At 44.3% G+C, this 20,327-nt stretch overlaps 3 protein-coding genes, 1 long non-coding RNA gene and 1 other non-coding gene across 10 annotated transcripts in view; 4 read left to right on the top strand and 1 right to left on the bottom strand.

Annotated features, from left to right (window-relative positions):
- Positions 1 to 4,023, top strand: part of LOC148401334 (uncharacterized) — a 31,816-nt gene extending 27,793 nt beyond the window's left edge. Inside the window, exons 10-11 of the mRNA XM_088398565.1 lie at positions 23 to 110; positions 1,790 to 4,023. Coding sequence (XP_088254691.1) covers positions 23 to 110; positions 1,790 to 3,136 — 1,435 coding nt within the window. The 3' untranslated portion in view covers positions 3,137 to 4,023. The remainder of the gene's footprint in view (positions 1 to 22; positions 111 to 1,789) is intronic.
- LOC148401333 (uncharacterized) lies at positions 18 to 6,616 on the bottom strand. Its single transcript, XR_015863059.1, has 3 exons — positions 6,432 to 6,616; positions 937 to 1,077; positions 18 to 138 (listed from the first exon to the last, which is right to left on the bottom strand). It is a non-coding gene; the product is annotated as an uncharacterized LOC148401333 (long non-coding RNA).
- uba1 (ubiquitin-like modifier activating enzyme 1) lies at positions 4,419 to 14,417 on the top strand. Of its 3 annotated transcripts, none has more exons than XM_088398551.1 (26): positions 4,419 to 4,638; positions 7,208 to 7,324; positions 7,407 to 7,465; positions 7,540 to 7,708; positions 7,893 to 8,027; positions 8,128 to 8,234; positions 8,308 to 8,398; positions 8,498 to 8,630; positions 8,719 to 8,816; positions 8,968 to 9,114; positions 9,199 to 9,372; positions 9,457 to 9,564; positions 9,656 to 9,736; positions 10,016 to 10,168; positions 10,243 to 10,408; positions 10,496 to 10,692; positions 10,778 to 10,842; positions 11,260 to 11,455; positions 11,632 to 11,706; positions 11,801 to 11,990; positions 12,090 to 12,175; positions 12,256 to 12,348; positions 12,459 to 12,650; positions 12,914 to 13,015; positions 13,112 to 13,212; positions 13,444 to 14,417. In XM_088398551.1, the coding sequence occupies exons 2-26, from the start codon at positions 7,208 to 7,210 to the stop codon at positions 13,577 to 13,579; spliced, it is 3,171 nt and encodes a 1,056-aa protein (XP_088254677.1). In that variant the 5' UTR covers positions 4,419 to 4,638; the 3' UTR covers positions 13,580 to 14,417. The 3 variants fall into 3 exon arrangements, with proteins under 3 accessions (XP_088254677.1, XP_088254686.1, XP_088254667.1); XM_088398560.1 differs by lacking the exon at positions 4,419 to 4,638 and adding an exon at positions 5,876 to 6,117; XM_088398541.1 differs by lacking the exon at positions 4,419 to 4,638 and adding an exon at positions 6,546 to 6,705.
- LOC148401332 (small nucleolar RNA U6-53/MBII-28) lies at positions 12,714 to 12,815 on the top strand. Its single transcript, XR_015857338.1, has one exon. It is a non-coding gene; the product is annotated as a small nucleolar RNA U6-53/MBII-28 (small nucleolar RNA).
- Positions 14,418 to 14,576: 159 nt separating the features above from the next.
- Positions 14,577 to 20,315, top strand: arhgef3l (Rho guanine nucleotide exchange factor (GEF) 3, like). 4 transcript variants are annotated; one of them, XM_088398586.1, is made up of 13 exons: positions 14,577 to 14,829; positions 14,980 to 15,022; positions 15,081 to 15,131; positions 16,092 to 16,157; positions 16,259 to 16,366; positions 16,438 to 16,596; positions 16,798 to 16,860; positions 17,731 to 17,827; positions 17,983 to 18,059; positions 18,171 to 18,428; positions 18,797 to 18,967; positions 19,206 to 19,398; positions 19,903 to 20,315. In XM_088398586.1, exons 2-13 carry the CDS (start codon positions 14,990 to 14,992, stop codon positions 20,142 to 20,144), a joined length of 1,518 nt encoding a protein of 505 aa, XP_088254712.1. In that variant the 5' UTR covers positions 14,577 to 14,829; positions 14,980 to 14,989; the 3' UTR covers positions 20,145 to 20,315. The 4 variants fall into 4 exon arrangements, with proteins under 4 accessions (XP_088254712.1, XP_088254702.1, XP_088254731.1 ...); XM_088398576.1 differs by having other exon boundaries at positions 14,971 to 15,022; XM_088398605.1 differs by lacking the exons at positions 14,980 to 15,022; positions 15,081 to 15,131.
- The last annotated feature ends 12 nt before the right edge of the window (positions 20,316 to 20,327 follow it).

Raw genomic sequence — 20,327 nt, 5'->3', positions numbered from 1 at the left:
TTTGAAGTGACGCTTTTGTCAGGATTGCAGGTAATGGTGCGTCAGAGAAGAACCTAAAGGATGGCGTCTGTGCCCAGTTTGAGAAGAACTTTGCAAAGGCCAAATGGCGGGTAGGAAGTCAAGCTCACTCGCCACCTCCTTACCAAAAGGAAAAAATATGATACTGTACAGATGCAGAAATGAGTATAAAAGGAAGATTGGTGCTATCATTTGCAAAAGTAGTAGCCTATTATTTAAGTTAGTCATAGTGACAATTGAAAATAAACGGAATGCACTGATACCACTTATTTTCAGACAGATTAGCTATAAAAGTGCATTTGAGTACACGCTGGCTATTCGATACTAACCTTATATCTTGCAGTTGTGAGATATATATGTATATATATATATATATATATATATATATATATATATATATATATATATATATATATATATACATATATATTATTTATTTATTTATTTATTTATTTATTTATTTATTTATTTATTTAATTGGATATTGCTCAAAACACGCATTTTCTTGAACCTGGAATACGTTTCACTCAAATATACCAATTTTAATTCCTGAAAGTGGGACATCATAATTCACGGATAGTATATCATAATGTGACCATGTCAATGTTGCTATCAAGGAGAGAGCAGGTAAATATGAAGGTGGTATTGCTGACCTAGAAGCTCAAGTAACAGCCATAAACTTCTTCTTTCTTTCCCCCTATAATTACCAGGAGTTGAAGGTATTGTAGATCATTATGATAGAGAATGGAAGGACAGAGCGTGGGTGGAACTGCACATTCACAGTCTGGCATGATTCTGTGAAAAAGCATCTCTATGTGGCTGGAACTGTATTTGAATTGATTTTATGAATAAATAGTCCAAAAGAACCCGACATGGGAGAAAAAAAAGGCTGTCAGCCATGAGATGGGTTGATCATACCGTGACTGGTGAAGGTCTCCTCATGAGCTCTGTCCATGCACTTTCACTCTGCCTGTCCCAGAGGAGATCCACTGTCCCACTTTTCCTTTTTCACAGTCAAATGTTCCAAGTGGCTGGCTCTGCTCCTTTCCTGCTCCTCATCTGCACTCAGTTTAGTTGTCCATATACTAAGATAATGATCAGTCCCAGGGATGTTGGCATGTTTACAGAGTTTTGTTAGTGTGGATAAGGAGAGGTTCAAAAGGAAAGGATGCGGTGGCTGTCAACCACTGTGTACCATTTAAATGTAATGATTCAATGTACAAGGCCCCCCTGTCATTCCTCGTATCAAAATCCACAATGCACCTCAATGTTACGTTTGCGCTAATAAACTAGAAGCTGCTTTGTCATACAAACATCAATTATCTTTTGACTTCCAGATAAAGTGTTCCCTGGTTTGGAAACATCTTTTAAGATCTCAAATTTTCCCAAATTCCTTCAGTGTTTACTGTCAGGGGACCGGATAGATTTATCAAATGTATCAAGTAAGCAATAAGGAATATGGGAAGATGGAGTCTTGAGGCTGATTCATACCGGGGCGAATTGTGTGAATTACGCCTGGAAGTAAATAGTTCACTTGAAGCGAAACACAGAGCACTTAGTTTTATTGTGCCTCGATGAGCTTTGTCACATGCATAACATAGAAGCTTTTTTTTTTTTTTTTTTTTTTTTTTTTTTTTTTACAATATAATACCAATAAGTACAGCATCAAAGTTTAAATGTATTGTAGGGACAGACATGGGTTCATACTGTATGTAAATAACTTTAAATAAAAAAAATTATAATTCTATCCTTTTTATTCCCTGTCTTGCAGAAAGCGATCCGTGTCACCACATTTATGCAGCGACTGAAGAACTCCGAGTCAGTTATTGACAGTTCACCTGAGGTGCAGCGTGGGGAAGATGCAGGGGAAGTTAAAGAGGTGACCGAGTTAACAAGCGACAAAGAAGGTGGCAGGGTCACACAGCGCGGAGTGACCACAAGTGGCGTGCCATTAGAGGTCATGGTTGAAAACAGGTCACCTGACATGTACCAGGAAGTTGAAAAACAGCAGGCGATAAAGGTGCATATTGAAGTTGGAGCGTCTCCATCTTGCGATACCCTTGGCACAAAGGAAGTGCCAGACGGTCAAACCAAGCAAACTGCCGGTAATTTGGATGAAAACAAAAAATGTAAAATAGCGCCCACTACCACCACAGAACACAGTAAGCTACCAGAGAGCAATTTAGGCCCTCATCCTGACAGGAAACTAACATGCGCCTCACCTGATCCCAGCAACAATCGTAAGATGACCGCGACACTTCATGCCCCCCCAGCCTCCGCTAATATGACACACAAGGATGGAAATGACAGCAGCTGGTGTCAGACACAACTGCCAGAGGCCATGGCGGAGAGTTCGGTGGGTGCGGCAGCCACGCCGGAGATTGCGGCGGGAGCTGGGGCAGATGTAGGTCCGGGTGTTCGGTTAAGGGCTGAAGCAAGTCCCGTGTTGAGGAGGGAGAGGGATGCCAAGAAAACAGACCGATATAGTGCAGAGTATAATATCGCCAGAGAAAGCCCTACTGCAGGTCAGGGCTGCTACGCAATTGGCAGCTCTGCTAGCTTGGGCCGGCACGCCACACCCTACACTAGAGACATTGGCAGCATGGGGATGGCAGGGCCCTATGGGAGTCCATATTGCACCTTGTATCCGAGTGGAAGAAGCGTGGGGATGTACGGGACCGGCTTACATCACGGAGGAGTGGGCAGCGGTGCCAAGAGCGACTGGCAAATGGACAGTGTGATTGAGCAGATAGAGAAACAAATGGTGGCAGTGCTGGAGAAGATTGAAGGAGACATGCCTTCGTTGCTGGAGCAAATTAGCGACTGCCCCCCTGAAACACGATGCATTCGGAGCACACACGTCTCGCCTGCCACCTCCAGGGCACGCACCGCACAACACTCCTCTTTGGAAACCTTGGCCACACCGCCGCCTCTTCCAACCTCTCCCAGGCCTGCGCTGCCATCCCTCCCTCGCCTTACTATCCCTCCTCCTTCCTATCCTCCACCCTCACCACCGTCTCAAGCCTCAGTCCAGGCTGCAGAGGACCAAGAGTCTGGACAGAGTGGGACTGAATGTTCTGGGCATTCCTCCAGAGCTGGGATGGGCAGAGGGTTATAAAGTAGGTGAGAATGATCAATACAAAACAGGTCACAGATGCCATTTGAGTCTGAATTGGCGGGTGACCAGTCCTGAAGATGGATAGGTGGATGGAACTTATTCTTGCTTGTAGATCTTGATATATCATAACTGTCACATAGAGACAGTACATCCATCTTGTCTTTTGAAAGATGTTATTCTATGGCCACAAGGAGATAACCTCTTGAAATATGTTTAGCACCAAGATCTTATAGTTCAGTAAAAGGGAATGACAAAAGCAAAATATTGTATGGAAGCTGTAAGGAGCATGATCTAAAAAAAAAAAAGTGCATTATATGCTCACTGCACATTCTGGAAACAGGTCCTTTGAGTCGTTTGATGAAAATGCACAGCATGGGGAAAAAAGTAGAATGACAGAAATGACAAACTACAATTTGAATGATGTCCTGATAATTGTAAATACATTTACTGTAACTGGTTTCCCTTTTCTTGTTATGCTCTGTGTTGTAAACTTCCTCATGTCCAAACATCTTTTAACATCATTAATCAAGCACTTCCATTCCCACTTTCATCCTTTTTAATGTAGCAATTCATTTGAGATGGAGGTCAAGGTTGCAGCCAAGTGGACTGATGAAACCCTATCACTGCAATGGAGATTTGTTCTGAATACCCTGCCTAAGTTATTCAACAATCTTGGAGATATTTTGAGAAGACAGAAGTCGACTTAGTTTACCATCACAAATGTAAAAGCGTTGTACATTTTATTCGTGCTTTATTTTTTGTGTGAAGGGGCTGTTACCTCCATGTTCTATGCTCTCCTCTGATCGAGAAGAATCCGCCATTCTGCCCCAGTGTAAAATATATTGTGTCTGTAAGCCTTTCAATAAAATAAAAGGAAATATAATCTATATATATTTTATTTGTTGGTGTTTGTATTAGGAGGCGATGAATAAATATATCAAAATATATAATGACTGAATGTGACTTAACTACCAACACCGTCACATAGGCCGTCGACGAGCCTACAAATCCCCAAAAGCATTGCGCGCATTTTGGATTAGACCATCCTTTTGAGGGCACGGGTGTGAGAAAAATATACATAGCGGTAAACAATGCAAATACAATGCAATAATCGACAAGTATCCAACTTGATACATTCAAAATTATCCTTTTGACTGAATTTTGATGACTATCGAATTTCAATCTTTTAATAAGTGATACAAAAGTATTTCAATGAAGCTTCTAAAATGGTAAGATGGTTGCGTCTATAACGTGCACATGTTGCTGCTTTGCTTTGCTTTCTACTGGAATAGTGAGGAGGGGGGGGATCGCTTGAGCAAGCAAGCGCCGGGCAGCCAGCAGTTCAGCGGAAAAACTCACGCAGAGCCCGCCACCGTGACACACTTTCCTCACCGCCATCAGCAGCGGCATTCATTTGTCACGCGGTTTGTTCGGACGTTTTCTTCTCTACAGGCCGATTTTTTTTTCAATACTACAGACCAGGCAGAGTAATATCGGATGTGGTAAGTTGTGCACACTTGTTTAAGATTCTCTTCAATGCTAGCCCGAGCTACATGGCTACTGCTAGCAAGCTAACGAAGATAGCGGCACGATATGAGGAAAAGTCATTGGGTGGCTCGATGGCTCCAAGGCTAGCTAGGTGCACACACGCTAACAACTACGCAGTCGGTTTATTGGTTGAACGCTGCTCTCGTTCAGTTCTCCGTTCCAGCATCATCACGATCAAATGTGTTCAACTAGCATCTGGATGTTCCCAGGAGTTATTTATTCTTTGGTATCTTCAATGTAGCTTGACAAACACTTTGCTGGAGACATTAAGATGTGCTAAAAGTTAAGCATATGCTCATTGACATTTGCATCAAGATACATTGGCCAGAATCTGCTGGAACTATTTAATGGAAATGGTTTGGATTGCGAGGTAAACGTTGGATTAGCACATTACGTTAATCGAATCGCGATCGGCATTGCCGACTATAGATTCTAGAATGCCGAGCATCTTCTGGTGCTTGCCAAGTTATGCAGTCTGGGAGATGTGACATTTTATTGTTTGTTTGTTTGTTTGTTTGTTTGTTTTGCACGGCGACGCCATGCACTGAAATTGTCAGTATGTTGTGGTGAAAAGACGAGAGACCCATGTCGACATGTGTACCCGAGAATGTGCGGCCCACACGTTCGTGAGCCTTTGTCATTCAGCAGGCAGGCACCCCCTCCCCCAATACTCTTCTTTAGCTATGAACGCGTCTTACCCTGAACCTCTATTTGGCCGATGAGTCAGCAGGCTCAGCATCGATAAGACTCGTGTGTGGATACACAATCACACACGTTTTGCCCTGTTTGGTTGAACTCGTTGCAAGTTTTTGTCCTCAGATTAAATATGCAGACTGTCTAGCAACACAGTGAAGGAAATGAGTCTTGTGCGTTTTATAAGTGTCCACGGTGAGGTGATCTGCTGATGTTTTTAAATGGCTTGGTCTCCTTTTATTTTGCTCGTTTCTAAATATAAACCATTCAGGGGTACCTTGCTTGACCAGCAGATGCTGCAGCTGATTGCACTGTACAGTAAGTGCAAATTTCCATGCGCCCGTGTCATGAGGGGGCGGGGCGAGTGAGTGCGCGCAGCCAATGGCGCATCGGCGTGCGTGAGCAGCGTGGCCCAAGCCAACCTTTCCTGTGGAATATTTCGGGCAACGCGTCACGCCTCTACCGCCCATTTCTCCCATCTGCCATTTTGGTTTTGTTCCCGTCTGCAGTCGTAAAGCCGGCCAGTGAGCAAGCAGCAATTGCATAGGCGAGCTCTCGCATTGCAAGCACATAGTGACTCGACAGTATAGCGAGATCAGGACTAGCTTTTTTTTTTTTTTTTTTTTAACCTATCCTTTTCCCTCTTCTTTCCGTCCGTCGCCATATTACCGACCGCTGACATCTGAACGCAACGGGAGGGCAGCGGGTTCGCATTTGAAAGGCCCCGGGAAGGATTATTGGTAAGAAAGAAGAAATCAATGGGGCGCAAGTGGAAGCGGCTAAGAGACGAGTTAGCGTAAACGGGCGGTGTGTGGTCGCGCATGTTTGACTCCGTATTGTATCGTCTACCTTTTAACAATCATCCAAATCGGCTCGTCAATTTGTGATCGGAAGCTTCGGCAAAGATCCGCGCTTCCTGGTCATTTACTCGTTGTGATGCCTGCCAAGCTGACCGATCGAGGCCTTTAGGCCCAGGCTGTCGCGCTAATGGCGTAGGGCTTTGCCGCTTAACTTATTCATGTTGCCCCCGCGTTAGCTCGCCAAAAGACTTAACTGATTAGTGGTGCGTAGCCGGTCGCCTCTCGCCGGCGTCCACGAAGTCCTGACGCGCTTTCTGCGGCGTTGTAATAAAGCTTCTTCGCTAGCTTTGATCGCGTCGCGCAAATGAGCCAGCGTCAGGGAGCGTGCAGTCGTAGACCTTCCGGGAACACTTTCGTTTTTAGCCGACATCCACTGTTATGCTCAACCGAACGGTCAATTTTGTCCTGTACGCCAATTGGCAGCTGCTTTTCCGGATCGTTCGAGGGTTTCAGAAACTGCTGTACAAGGTAAACGGACACTGATGGCGGTTGATACATGGCGGTGGATGATTCCGACACGCTGCGGCCTGTTTGTCACCTCACGTACTGGGGCGTTTTTTCCCCTCGTCAAACTGCACTAGTCCGTAGAGACGCGTCTATTCGATTTGTTTAAGGTTAGAAGGTTCGTTCTTATGGCTACACCTGCGAGTCATTGTCAAGTGCCAACGGCAAGTTTGGATGATTCAGCGGTTTTTTTGGGCGGTACACACTAGAGCACCATAAACAAGGGAGACCTGTGCCTGCATGAAAGCGGCACACAATGAATGCTGCTGCTATTCATAGCTCTTCCAGGTTGGCTGTGTTGTCTACAGATTTGCAGTTGGCTTGAAGGCAGCTGCTCTCTTCTTGTCTCCAGAATGAACAGGATTCCATGCGATTTTGATTCACTCCATCATCTGTGACTTAGTTGCCAAGTTATTCCATGCGGTTTGTTCCGCATTGACTCAATTCAATTTTCGGTGTTCCGTAGATGTCCAACTCGCCGCTGTCCAAGAAACGTCGCTTGTCAGGAACAGAGACGAAGACGGGATCCCACTGCTCATCCTCAAACTCCGTCAGAACTGATCAGTCCCACACCCCTGCCAACGTAAGCACACTCCCCTACCGGTGATAGCAAGGCAAAAATAATTTCAATGTGTTCACTAACTGATGTGTAACTGTCTGGGCAGGGCATGGCTAAGAATGGCAATGATGCTGAGATTGACGAAGGCCTGTACTCCAGACAACTGTAAGTACTTAAGACCTCAGTTTCATTATTCTCTGCACTTGATGTGACATTTGTCCAACCTATCCCTTCTTCAGTTACGTGTTGGGCCATGCTGCGATGAAGCGCATGCAAAACTCCAATGTCCTCATCTCCGGTATGCGAGGGCTTGGCGTGGAGATTGCCAAGAACGTCATTCTTGGGGGAGTTCGAAGTGTCACCGTGCACGACCAAGGTGTCGCAGAATGGAGAGACCTTTCTTCTCAGGTGAGCTGATGCGCATGGAGCGTTTTCTTATTTTTGAAATCAAACTGATTAAATTACCACACTTCAAGTTGAGGCTTGAGAATTCTGGTTGAATTTATATTGCCATTATTCAGTGTTCCAACAAGAAGAGACTGCGATATGTCATTTCTGATTTTTTTTTTTTTTTTTTAATGCTTGCATGTAGTTCTATATTCGAGAGGCCGATCTGGGGAAGAACAGAGCAGAAGTCAGTCAGCCCCGTCTGGCTGAACTCAATAACTATGTCCCCGTTGCTGCATATACGGGTGCGCTCACAGAAGACTTTCTGACCAAGTTTCAGGTAAAAGCCGTTTTTAAAAGAAAAGTGCAAAATGGAGGGTTATCGTACAGAAAAATAAAAATGTTTTTTTTTTTTTTTTTTTTTTTTTTAAACAACCCAGGTTGTAGTACTGACCTGCTCCACGCTTGATGAGCAGCAGAAAGTGGGAGAGTTCTGCCACAGCAAAGGCATCAAGATCATTGTTGCGGACACTCGAGGCCTGTTTGGGTAAAATCACAAACATCCTTGTTTAACTTTAATGTTGTGTCTGAAGCTATCTGACACAGCGATCCTTTTGCAGCCAGCTATTTTGTGACTTTGGTGAGGAGATGATTGTGTATGACACCAATGGAGAACAGCCACTGAGCGCCATGATTTCCATGATCACAAAGGTTTGTTCTTTTTTACTGCTTTGATTACCAAATGCTATTTTGTTTTCGGATTACCTATGGTGGTACTTATATGTTGACCAAAAACGACATTCCCTCCAGGACAATCCCGGTGTTGTGACTTGCTTGGATGAGGCCCGGCATGGTTTTGAAAGCGGAGACTTTGTAACCTTCTCAGAGGTTCAGGGAATGACTGAGTTAAATGGCTGCCAGCCAGTCGAGATCAAAGTTCTGGGTAGGTGCTAATCGTGTTCCTACGACCAATGTTGCATGTTGGTCTTAAGACAAACATGACTTGATTGACATGGTCTATCTCTTTCCAGGTCCCTACACCTTCAGCATTTGTGACACAGCAGGATTTACAGATTATGTTCGGGGAGGAATTGTGAGCCAGGTCAAGATCCCCAAGAAATTCACTTTTGTAAGTTGAGTTGGTCATAAATGTACAAAAATGAAGTTTGACGTTTAAAAATGATTTGCCTCGGGGGCGGGGTTCACCTAGGAAATGAATAGTGGCCAACTGTGAGTTTCTGAGTAAAATAAAAATCCTGTATTGATCTTGGTGGTTGTAGAAATCCTTTTCCCCCTCCATGGCTGAGCCAACGTTCATAATGACAGACTTTGGCAAGTTTGAGCGTCCTGGCCAGTTGCACGTGGGCTTTCAGGCCATCCACGCCTTCCACAAGAAAAACAACCGCCTGTCCGCACCATGGAACCAGGTAATCTTGTCACTAGGGCAATTTTTCAGTTGCAGCCATACAACCTACATGGTACGCGACTAACTTTGCGGCTTTTCCTTTCAGGCTGATGCTGAAGAGATGTTGACGTTGGCCAAGGAGCTGAACGCTCAGTGTGGATCGGCTAAAGTGGAGCAGCTCGATGAGGCGCTCATCAAAAAATTGAGCTACGTCTCTGCCGGCGACCTGGCTCCTGTCAACGCCTTCATTGGCGGTCTGGCTGCACAGGAAGTTATGAAGGTCACTTAGCTTGCTTTTGAACTATACAGGAAGTGCAAGTAAGTTGCGTTTTTCTCATCGATTTCTATGTGCTTTATGTTTCAGGCATGCACGGGAAAATTTATGCCTGTTATGCAGTGGTTGTACTTTGATGCATTGGAGTGCTTGGCGGAAGAGGAAGGAGTAGTACTGACAGAGGAAGAATGTGCTCCTGTAGGTGTTTCTTATATCCCTCACAAATATGAACCAGGACCGTAGTGTAACACTCACTAACGTGTTTTATAAAAATGATTTGTTTCCCTAGAGGAATAGTCGCTACGATGGGCAGATTGCAGTATTTGGCACCAAGCTGCAGGATTTGCTTGCCAAGCAGCGCTACTTCCTGGTGAGTTTGTGACTCCGCCCACTGGCTTTAATGGCCGTCTGTGTCAAAAGCAGATTGAAATGGCAACTTTAGTGATTGCCAATTCAGCTATAAAAATATGTGCACTTCTCACTTCACATATAATTTTAACAATGTTCAATTGATTTGCAGTAGATACTTTTACATAGATTCTGAAATTCTCAGTCAAGTGACATTACTATTGTCCTAAATGCTTTGGCTTCTTGACTTGATGTTGTTGTGCTGTTTGGTCTGACAAATTCTTTCTTACCCAACTTCCAGGTTGGAGCTGGTGCTATTGGATGTGAGCTCTTAAAAAACTTTGCCATGATTGGCCTGGCTGGTGGCGAGGGCGAAGTCATTGTGACAGATATGGACACCATTGAGAAGTCCAACCTCAACAGGCAGTTCCTCTTCAGACAATCAGATGTCACGGTCGGTGTCACCTTCTTTGTATGCTGTCAAGACTGCAAGCAATTGAGTTTCTCACATCTTTGTGCGGTCAACAGAAAATGAAAAGCGACACGGCTGCGGCGGCAGTTAAACAGATGAACCCGTCCATCAAGATCACGGGTCACCAGAACAGGGTGGGGCCCGACACAGAGAGAGTCTACGACGATGACTTCTTTGAGAGCCTTGACGGCGTAGCCAACGCACTGGACAACGTCGATGCTCGTACGTCAACGTGCTTGTCTGTCAGGCTTCTGCTCTGCCGCGCACTGTTTCATTTGAGGTTTTTTTGTTTTGTTTTTTATTGCGCAGGCTTGTATATGGATCGGAGGTGCGTGTACTACCGTAAACCTTTACTGGAGTCCGGTACTCTGGGGACCAAAGGAAATGTCCAGGTCGTTATCCCCTTCCTTACGGAGTCTTATAGCTCAAGCCAGGATCCACCCGAGAAGTCCATTCCCATCTGTACCCTCAAGAATTTCCCAAATGCCATTGAGCACACACTGCAAGTGAGTAAACTTGTGCAATAGCTGCACTTGAGAGTAAATAAGGTTTGGGGAGTATTGATGTGTGTGCTCCACTTGTTCCTTGCAGTGGGCCCGTGATGAGTTTGAGGGGCTTTTCAAGCAGCCACCAGAGAACGCCATGCAGTATCTCTCGTAAGTCGACTTTCCCAGACATCACTCTTGTTACATTATTTTTCCTCCTAGTCTACCTCTGCGAGCTGACTTTTCTGTTTCAAGCTTCTACAAAAGTGCTTGCTTGTATATTAACTGAATATACAAAAGTGCTTGCTTGTATATTAACTGAGTAAGGAGACCTTTAAAATTACAAACACTTTCCACAGCAATGGACATACTCAATTGAAAAATCCTCATCTCGCATATTTTAGATGCGATTGCAATTGTGTTCTAATCAATGAGATGCAACTTTACCTGACAACTTGTCAATGCAGCAATCAGCACATAGTTCATTTCAACAGTGAAGATCAAATTACATCCATAAATAAGACTTGGGTATGATTTTGCTAATACTAATATTAGCATGATTTAAAATAAAACTGGGTTGTCTTGTAGTGATCCCAAGTTCATGGAGCGCACCCTGAAGCTTCCCGGAGGTCAGTCTGTCGAGTTGCTGGAGGCCGTTTACAAGAGTATGGTGACAGACTGCCCCCGCAATTTTGCCGACTGCGTAGCCTGGGCACGCAACCACTGGCAGTGTCAATACAGCAACAACATCCGCCAGCTATTGCACAACTTTCCCCCAGATCAGGTATTCCATTTAACTGTATCTCAGGGTAACATTTTTTCCCCCTTTCACTTTGTGTTGAATTTATATTCTACAAACTCAAAATTAATCAAAATACTGTCTGACCAGTGGGGTCACATAAAATGTCTAAAGAGAATTTGCCCCTTCACATCCACGTGATTTGCATTTCTGGCTTTCAGCTAACTAGCTCAGGCGCCCCCTTCTGGTCCGGTCCAAAGAGGTGTCCTCATCCCCTAGAATTCAGCACTAGCAACGTGAGTATGCATTATTCAGCCCCTCAGCTTGCATTGTGCTCAAGCAACATGTCCTGTTCATAATATCTGGAGGTTTGTTTTGTTTGTCTCGTAGGATCTGCACATAGACTACGTGATGGCCGCAGCCAACTTGTTTGCCCAGACGTACGGCATAGAAAGCTGCAGAGATCGTGCAACTGTGGTCAAGCTCTCGCAAGAGGTCAAGGTGCCTACGTTCACGCCACGCTCGGGGGTGAAAATCCACGTCTCGGATCAGGAGCTGCAGAATAGCAATTCATCAGTTGGTAAGCAGGCGAGATTCAAAATAAGAAGCCCAAATATTGATTTTATTTTTTTATTTTTTTAACTTTTTCTCAAAATAAAATGTCCTTTTGCTTTAACAGATGACTCCAGACTCGAGGAGCTGAAGGTCTTGCTGCCTGCCCCCGAGTCTTCTCAGTTCAAACTCTGCGCCATCGACTTTGAAAAGGTAGAGTTCTGCCATCCTTTTTCTCCAGTTGACTTTCTGTTGGTCTTTCAAGATAATAGTTTGTACCTCTTTATCCATAGGATGATGACACGAACTTCCACATGGATTTTATAGTCGCAGCCTCCAACCTGAGAGCTGAGAATTATGACATCCCCCCAACCGACAGACACAATGTGGGTACTTGCGTCTTTGGAATCATCATACATCTTTGTATTTCTTGACCTGCGAATGTTATGAGTGATCTCTGAATGTACTGTTGTCCTTATTCCTCCCCGTCATCCAGAGCAAACTTATAGCTGGCAAGATCATCCCCGCCATTGCCACAACCACAGCTGCCGTGGTGGGACTGGTGTGTCTTGAGCTCATCAAGATCGTCCAAGGGCATCAAAAGTTGGAGTCATTTAAGAACGGGTTCATGAATCTGTCGCTGCCGTTCTTTGGCTTCTCCGACCCTATTGCCGCTCCCAGACATAAGGTAGGATCTCGCCACGTGTTTTTACTTCTCACATGCACATTGAAAACTCCAACTGTTGATTAGCTCCCATGATGATCCAGCCATGCTAATACTGATGCATCAGACATGTGAAATTCACCTGTGTGGTTGCAAGTGCGTTCAACTGAACTTCTCACGCTGATGGTTTCAGTGTGTGCTGAGGAGAGAACTTGCCCACTTACTAACGGCTGCGAGGGCCAACCTGATGACTCACTTATCCCTATTTTTCCCTTTTTCCTTTACAGTACTATGAAATTGAGTGGACGTTATGGGATCGTTTTGAGGTGACGGGTTTGCAACCCGGTGGAGAGGAGATGACACTGCGGCAGTTTCTGGACTACTTCAAAGTATGCTTTCAGCTACTTAAAGCCCTCTTGGTTTTTCCACATCCTCTGCTGTACTAAAATAAAGGTGGTTTTTTTTGTTTTTGTTTTACTTTTAAGAATGAGCATAAGTTGGAGATCACCATGCTTTCTCAGGGAGTGTCCATGCTCTACTCATTCTTCATGCCTGCTGCCAAACTCAGAGAGAGACTTGATCTGCCGTGAGTACAACCTCTCATATCAGGGAGAGAAGAGTTGGGTATATATTGTGGTTCAGTGCATAGTGGGTTTTTTTATTTACTGTACATAAGTGACTGCCCTGCATGTGTGCTAACAGTAAACATGGTTAGCTAATTGACTGTAGCCTAGCATCGATTCACTAGTAAGAATAAGTGACTCTTATCCTTTTCTCGGTAAAGTCCTAGAATGTTCCTTTCTTCTGTATCCCGTAGGATGACTGAGATTGTGACCAAGGTGTCGAAGAAGAAGTTAGGCAAGCACGTCAAAGCACTGGTGTTCGAGTTGTGCTGCAACGACGTGTCGGACGAAGACGTGGAAGTGCCCTACGTCAGATACACTATTCGCTGAGCTCCACATTGGAACCACCTGAGGGAGGATGGGGGTTACTGGAGGGAGAAGGCATTTGTTATGAGGGGTTGAGGTCATTTTGCGGGCGGGGGACGAGGGTGGTTCAGGTCTTATACATAAGACAAATTGATCTTTTTTTTTTTTTTTTTTTTTCCCCAAGGCCTGTGGTTTGATTCAACCTGTGCCTCTGTGTTCATAGCCCCATTGAGCTGACTCACGCGCACGAGGGATCCACCTTGTGCTCAGTGCTTTGAGACACGGCGGTCGCATGCGGGCAGGAAACCTGTACATATGCCGGCCGGCCTGATACTTTGCAAAGCCTCAGGGCTCAGTCGCAACCTGAGTGACGTTACTTCGAACTCCATTACATGTCACATGACTGTTTCCTTTTTTCACGTCGCATAGAAGTACCCCAACCACTAACCCCCATAAATAAATGACAAATTTGTTCCATTTGACTACCACCACTTCCCTTAATTCTACAATGATGCCTAATTTTGGATTGTGGGATGGCTAAAAGATTGCGCTACAATTGCCTCCGAGCACACAAAGGTGACCCCTGCCTTCCCCGTCAAGTTGAATTGATAGCCGGGGGGGCAACAGTTAGCACTCATTGCAGTGTGTTGAGTACTCTTGCACATTGATTCAGTTCTTTTTGTTTCATGTCCTGGTTTTGGTTATTTTATTTTTCTGGGCTAATTAGGGCCCACACAACTTGTAGATGATAACCGCTTCTCTCTACCGTGTAAACTCTTAATAACATTACAGTGTAAAAGCAAGGTCATGTATCTTGATATGGGAGCACTTAGCTTGGTAGTGAATAAATGTCAAATCATCATTTGTGAGTTTGTTTCTTTCCAAGAGCACTACTCCATTTTGTAATAACTAGCACTAAATCAAGCCTTTACAAAATGTACTCTCACTTCCTCTTCACAAAGTATTGCAGCTTGAGTTCACTCATCCGTTTGTCAGCTGCAAGTAATGTGTGTCAGATTCAAGTAGGTAAGGAGTTAGCCTCCTTACGCATACATTTAGCTACAACCTCAAAAGGATGTGGTCAAGTGTGTGATAACAAAGCAAGCGAGGTGGAAGGAGTTTGCGCTGCTGCTGAACGCCGCAGTTGTGCTACTAGAACGAGTTGGCTTTTTTTTTTTTTTTGCATTTGTTTTTTGGGAATGTAATGGATTTGTGACAAGGATTTAATGACAGACGGTGGCAGTGGAAAAGAGCTGTGAGACGAGTACATCCTGGTATGACTTTCATGCTTAGTTTGGTATATAAAAAAAAATTCAGCTGAATTAACCAACTGTGAAACTTTGTCTTTTTTATCCATTCACTATTGGGATGTGCACTTGTTTTGTATGAAAATTAATTGGAACAAATTTTTTGAGGTCACACAGAACAGGTGAAATGCAGTCTACAACCACCTGTGACCATGCGAGAGTAAGTGTCAAAGTATCATATTTAAATATGAATATCAAACTGACACGTCTCATTTTAGAAAAAGAGAAAACAAGATTCGACCCCTGAACCGGTGATTCGAATCCCAGAAGTGAGTTGTCTCCAGCTCCTACCTCTTTAATTGCCTTATCATGGTGATTGTGCGCTAACACTTTCCCATGTCTTTATTTTGCAAATCATCTGTCTATCATTGCCAACAACAACTACCTCTAATTTCTGCATTTACAAGAGAAGCAAGCCGTCCTCTTGTATTATACTACACAGGCACACTTGCAACACTCTTCCTCTTTGAAAGAGCCACACAGGAAATGAGAAGACCACGCCAAGCAGCATCTCTTGTTCCACTTTCCTACGCTCTCATGACTATATGGAATTTGCCATTTTTATTTTACATGTTTCCTGTAGATATAAAATGACTACACACACCAAATACAAAGTTTTTGTGATCTAAGAAAATAAGATCAAGGTAAATGATTTAAACACTTCTTCTGCCATTCATATGACCTTTAATGTGTAGAACTCAAGTCAGTTTTTGAAAAAAGAGAGGAAGTAAAAATAAATATTTTACATGTTTGCTTATCTGCATATAACTTGAAATAACGAAGAGTAGAATTGTGAATGTACCAGCCATACCTTTTGGTATTATGACACAAAAGTTTAACCTTGTGTTCTTTGACCTTTGATACATTTGCTGGGATGGAAGAATTATGAACTCAGTGTTTGTGCAAAATATTCAGGATTCTGCTTGGAAAAAAACGTCAGGAAAGCCTACTTAAACATCTGAAATTTAAATGGTAGCAGGTGTGTGCTGAAATGAATTTGAATTGTCATTTAAGTGCATGTGTACACTTATGCAAACACATCAGTTATGTTTACATCCCCTCTTGTTTACATTAAAATTCTTTAATGTATTGAGTTGCATCGGTTTTAGGTTACAATGGCGGGAAAAACAAGATTTTGAAACATTTTATCTAGAGGTCTCTTTTTATCACAAAACCAGGCATTTGAGCTTGGGTTGTGTAGACTTTTGATATGTCTCCTCTTTTGCTAGGACGAGGAGGAGGAGGTGGAGCATGAGGAGTTTGAAATGTTGCCTGAGCACATAAATGACTCAGAGGTAAATTTTCCATGTTGGTAAAAGTTAACGACGGAGCCACCCTGATGAAGCGCTGCTTTGTCACACGTCAAACGTGGACTCTTGTTTTTTTTCCCTTGCAGGAGCCGAGCAACAAACGGGTCAAACCGGTGGTCAAGTCAAACAGCTTAACGGGGGTCATCCCCCCAGCCAAAACCCCTGCTCTCAAACGAATCGGACAGTCCATTTCGGTAACAGTGCTGAACACGCTCAGTGTACTGGTCCAGTAGAATAAATCCACTTCTTCCCCTTGTTCTCGCAGCGCTCCATAAGTTTTCGTACAGAAGCGCGGCCTTTGCCCACGCTGCCCCTGCGCTCTCGCACCAAGGGCTCGTCTTTTCCACGGAGGCGCAACAGTCAGTGTTGGAGCGACACGGTGGAAAGTCACAACCTCACTGGCAAGGAGATCAAACGACAAGAGGTGAGTGAGGAGATGAGAGAGCTCAGCGGGTCTAAACAGAGCTGAACGTACGTGTTGTGTTATTGATGGCTCTGTGAAGGATTGCGAAAAAGGATGTGAGCTCGAGCAGCAAGCTCAACTTCCTTTATTGAACGGTCAGCTGCGAGGGCTCACGCATGTTTTGCAAGTTGTGTGTGATGTGTGTCCTCGCCTCCTGTGCAGGTGATCTATGAACTGACTGAGGGGGAGCGACAACTCATTGAGGACCTCAGTCTAGTGAAGAAGGTACACAACCACAATACACTCTCTAATACTGTTTATAATCATCCATCCATCCATCCATCCATCCATCCATCCATCCATCCATCCATCCATCCATCCATCCATCCATCCATCCATCCATCCATCCATCCATCCATCCATCCATCCATCCATCCATCCATCCATCCATCCATCCATCCATCCATCCATCCATCCATCCATCCATCCATCCATCCATCCATCCATCCATCCATCCATCCATCCATTTATTTTCTGAACCGCTTAGTCCCCACGGGGGTTGCGGGTGTGCTGGAGCCTATTCCAGCCGTCAATGGGCAGTAGGCGGGGGACACCCTGAACCGGTTGCCAGCCAATCGCAGGGCACACAGAGACAAACAACCATTTGCACTCGCACTCACACCTAGGGACAATTTGGAGTGCTCAATCGACCTACCAAGCATGTATTTGGGATGTGTGAGGAAAACAGAGTGGCCGGAGAAAACCCATGTGGGCCTGGGGAGAACATGCAAACGCCACACAGGGAGGGCCGGAGGTGGAATCGAACCTGCACTCTCCTAACTGTGAGGCGGACGGGCTACCCGGTATACCACCGAGTTTATAATACTACTAATAATAATAATAACAACAAAAACATAATAAAAATTGCTTAGTTCTCCATTGTAGGCCCATTAAGAAGGAATGTCAGTATTATACACTATGTTTGTAGATTTATATTTATGCTTGTCGTGCATTTTTCCTCTCTGTCTTGAATACTTTAACTTTAACTTAAATAGGATTTATTAGAAAGGAAGTCATTTGTTCACAATTATCTGTTGTTGTGTTAATTGAGATCTTAAGTGTTAAAAGCACCGGTTATTCTGTGCTTGCCACCAGGTGTACTACGAGCCCATGCTGAAATTGGACATCATGACCGAGAGTGAACTCAGGCAGATTTTTGGCACTCTGGACTCTCTCATTCCTCTCCATGAAGGTGAACATCACTCTCACAATAAATGGGTGCCTGCCTGTACGTTTAACATTCCTGCTTTGCAGATCAGAGGGGGTATTCATTTCTGCTATGTTGAAATGCACTGCCTATCAATGAGAGGTAGTTTTGATATCTTACAAGTAACACTTTTGCTCCAGATCTTCTGAGCCGTCTGGAGCGTTTGAGAGGGTCGAAGAAAACCGTGGGCGAAGTGGCTCCCACTCTAATGAATTGGGTCGGTATATTTTCTACAATCCCTCCCATGTGTTCTTCACATGTAGCCTCTCAAAGCCACGAGCACGGCTCTGCTCCTGAATTTCCGGCCACTTCTCTTTGCACTGAGCAGTTTCCTTGCCTGGAGGCCTATGTGACATACTGCTGCAACCAGGTGGAAGCCAAAGCCCTGCTAGACCAAAAGAAGCACGAGAAGCGGGTGGAACACTTTTTGCGTCTGTGCCAGGAGTCGTCGTTTAGCAGGAAACTGGACCTTTGGAACTTCCTGGATCTCCCTCGAAGCCGTCTGGTGAAATACCCTCTTTTGCTGAAAGAGATTCAGAAGTGCACGCCTGCCGAGCACCCCGATGAGTTCACATTGCCTGATGCTGTGAGTCAATATAGACATAATACAAAATGTATGACATTGCATGGTTGTTTTCTGGATGGTGTGGATAGTTTTTTGTGTAAATAGAAACTAGCAAGTTGTTGCAGAATATTTTCAATTAATGTTAAAAAAAAGTTAACTGATGGGATATAGGGATTTCCTCGGGAAGTTTTAGACACTTGCAGATATTTATAATATTAATAATTAATAATAACACACAGGATTGAAAAATAGCCACAAAAATAACATATATCATATATAACATCTTATACACAAATATTAGAGAGCCATTGTGAGAGTTCCCAAGTAGCAGCCCAGTTTCTTTGGTTCCTGTTATGAAATAATATTTTTTTCTTCATTTGTGCTTGTAGTTGGAAATGATCCAGAGCATTGTGGCGGAGGTGAACAAAAAGACGGGGGAGGCCGAGTGCAAATTCTATCGGCGGGGACTCACCTACCTTGAAGACTGCCAGCGGCTTCTAGAGATCCAACAGTCACGTTTCCTCTATTGCCATGGCGAGCTCAAGAACAATAAGGGCCAGGTAACATCTTGTTGGCTTCTTCTTCAACTCCTTGAAGGAGGAGTGACACAAATGCAGCTGGAATGTGCTTCAGTAGATTTTCTTTTGCATTAGTATATTGGAAAAAAACGAGTGTTATTAAACTTTTGACAATATTGTACACACAACCCCGTTGACAAAGGAGATTATGGAAATATCAACTGGGTTGTTTGTGTTGTGTTGTGTTGTGTTGTGTTGTGTTGTGTTGTGTATGTATCAGCGGCTGCATGTATTCCTGTTTGAGTTGGCTCTGGTGCTAACCAGACCGGGAGAGGACCGGGAAGGAGGTCATGTCTTCCAAGTCTACAGACAACCTCTTCCCAATGCCTCCTTAAACCTGGAGGTAATCCCAGATGGGGAAACGTGTGGAGGAGGTTCCTTCAGAGGAGCCTTCACGGGTGGCAACGACAAAGGTAAGGCATGGCAATGATTGAGTAATATGTCAAGTTGGCCAGTGAATTACTCATCAGTAATGTTAGAGATTTGCTCACTCCAACTTATTTTGCAAGAACCACACGGGAGACAAGTAAGTCCTTTTAGACACCTGCAGGTAGAGAGTCCATTCGTCGCTGTGCGTGCAGCGATGTTCGAATGGAGGTCTGAACTCTCCTTCCTGCAAGAGGATATTTATTAAGAGAAACAGAGTGGGGGTATGAGTGGGCTGAATAGAAAGCCCTTGTCCTCTAGTCTAAACATCTCAGAGGATATTTTACGACCTTGTGATAAGGAGGACAAGATAAGGTATTTATTACCTGTTGCATTCCAACATAATCCTATGATAAAGATAACCTGGAAAACCCTAACAAGTAAACTGGTATTTTTCTGACCTAACGTTTGAAGCAACATAATCCCTTGTGTCCATATCTTTTTCTAACATGTTTTAATTTGACTATCTTTCTCCTCCTCTGCCCTCCTAGTGAAAAACTGTTTTCGTGTGAGCAGCAGGGGAAGCTCTAAGGCCAACTCCTACAGCCTACAGGCCAACGACTCCTTCAGTAAGCAACAGTGGGTCACGTGCCTCCGCCAGGCTATGGTCCAGTCTCGAGACAGAAGGGCCCAGTCGGTGGTGCTGCCTCCCCACCCTGACCCCACTCTGTGTCACATCGCTGATCTCAGCCTGAGTTGTGACACCGACATGGCCGATGTCACCGGACGTTGAATGACACCGGCAGCCGTTGCACGGTCTCTTGGGTACTCAGTTGGGCTTATTGTTCTCTTTTGGGAAAACCCCACTAAAAGGGTTTATTTTGTATAGTTTTGGAAGCTATGTTACTGAATGAACATTTATCATGTGTGAATCTTTGTGATAATAAACAAGCACTTAAAAGTTTGTCAAAGATAG

Source organism: Syngnathus floridae, chromosome 2 (genome assembly GCF_059516105.1).
Source record: "Syngnathus floridae isolate MCC-2025c chromosome 2, RoL_Sflo_1.0, whole genome shotgun sequence".
Classification (NCBI taxonomy): Eukaryota; Metazoa; Chordata; class Actinopteri; order Syngnathiformes; family Syngnathidae; genus Syngnathus; species Syngnathus floridae.
This window is presented reverse-complemented; position numbering and strand designations above follow the sequence as displayed.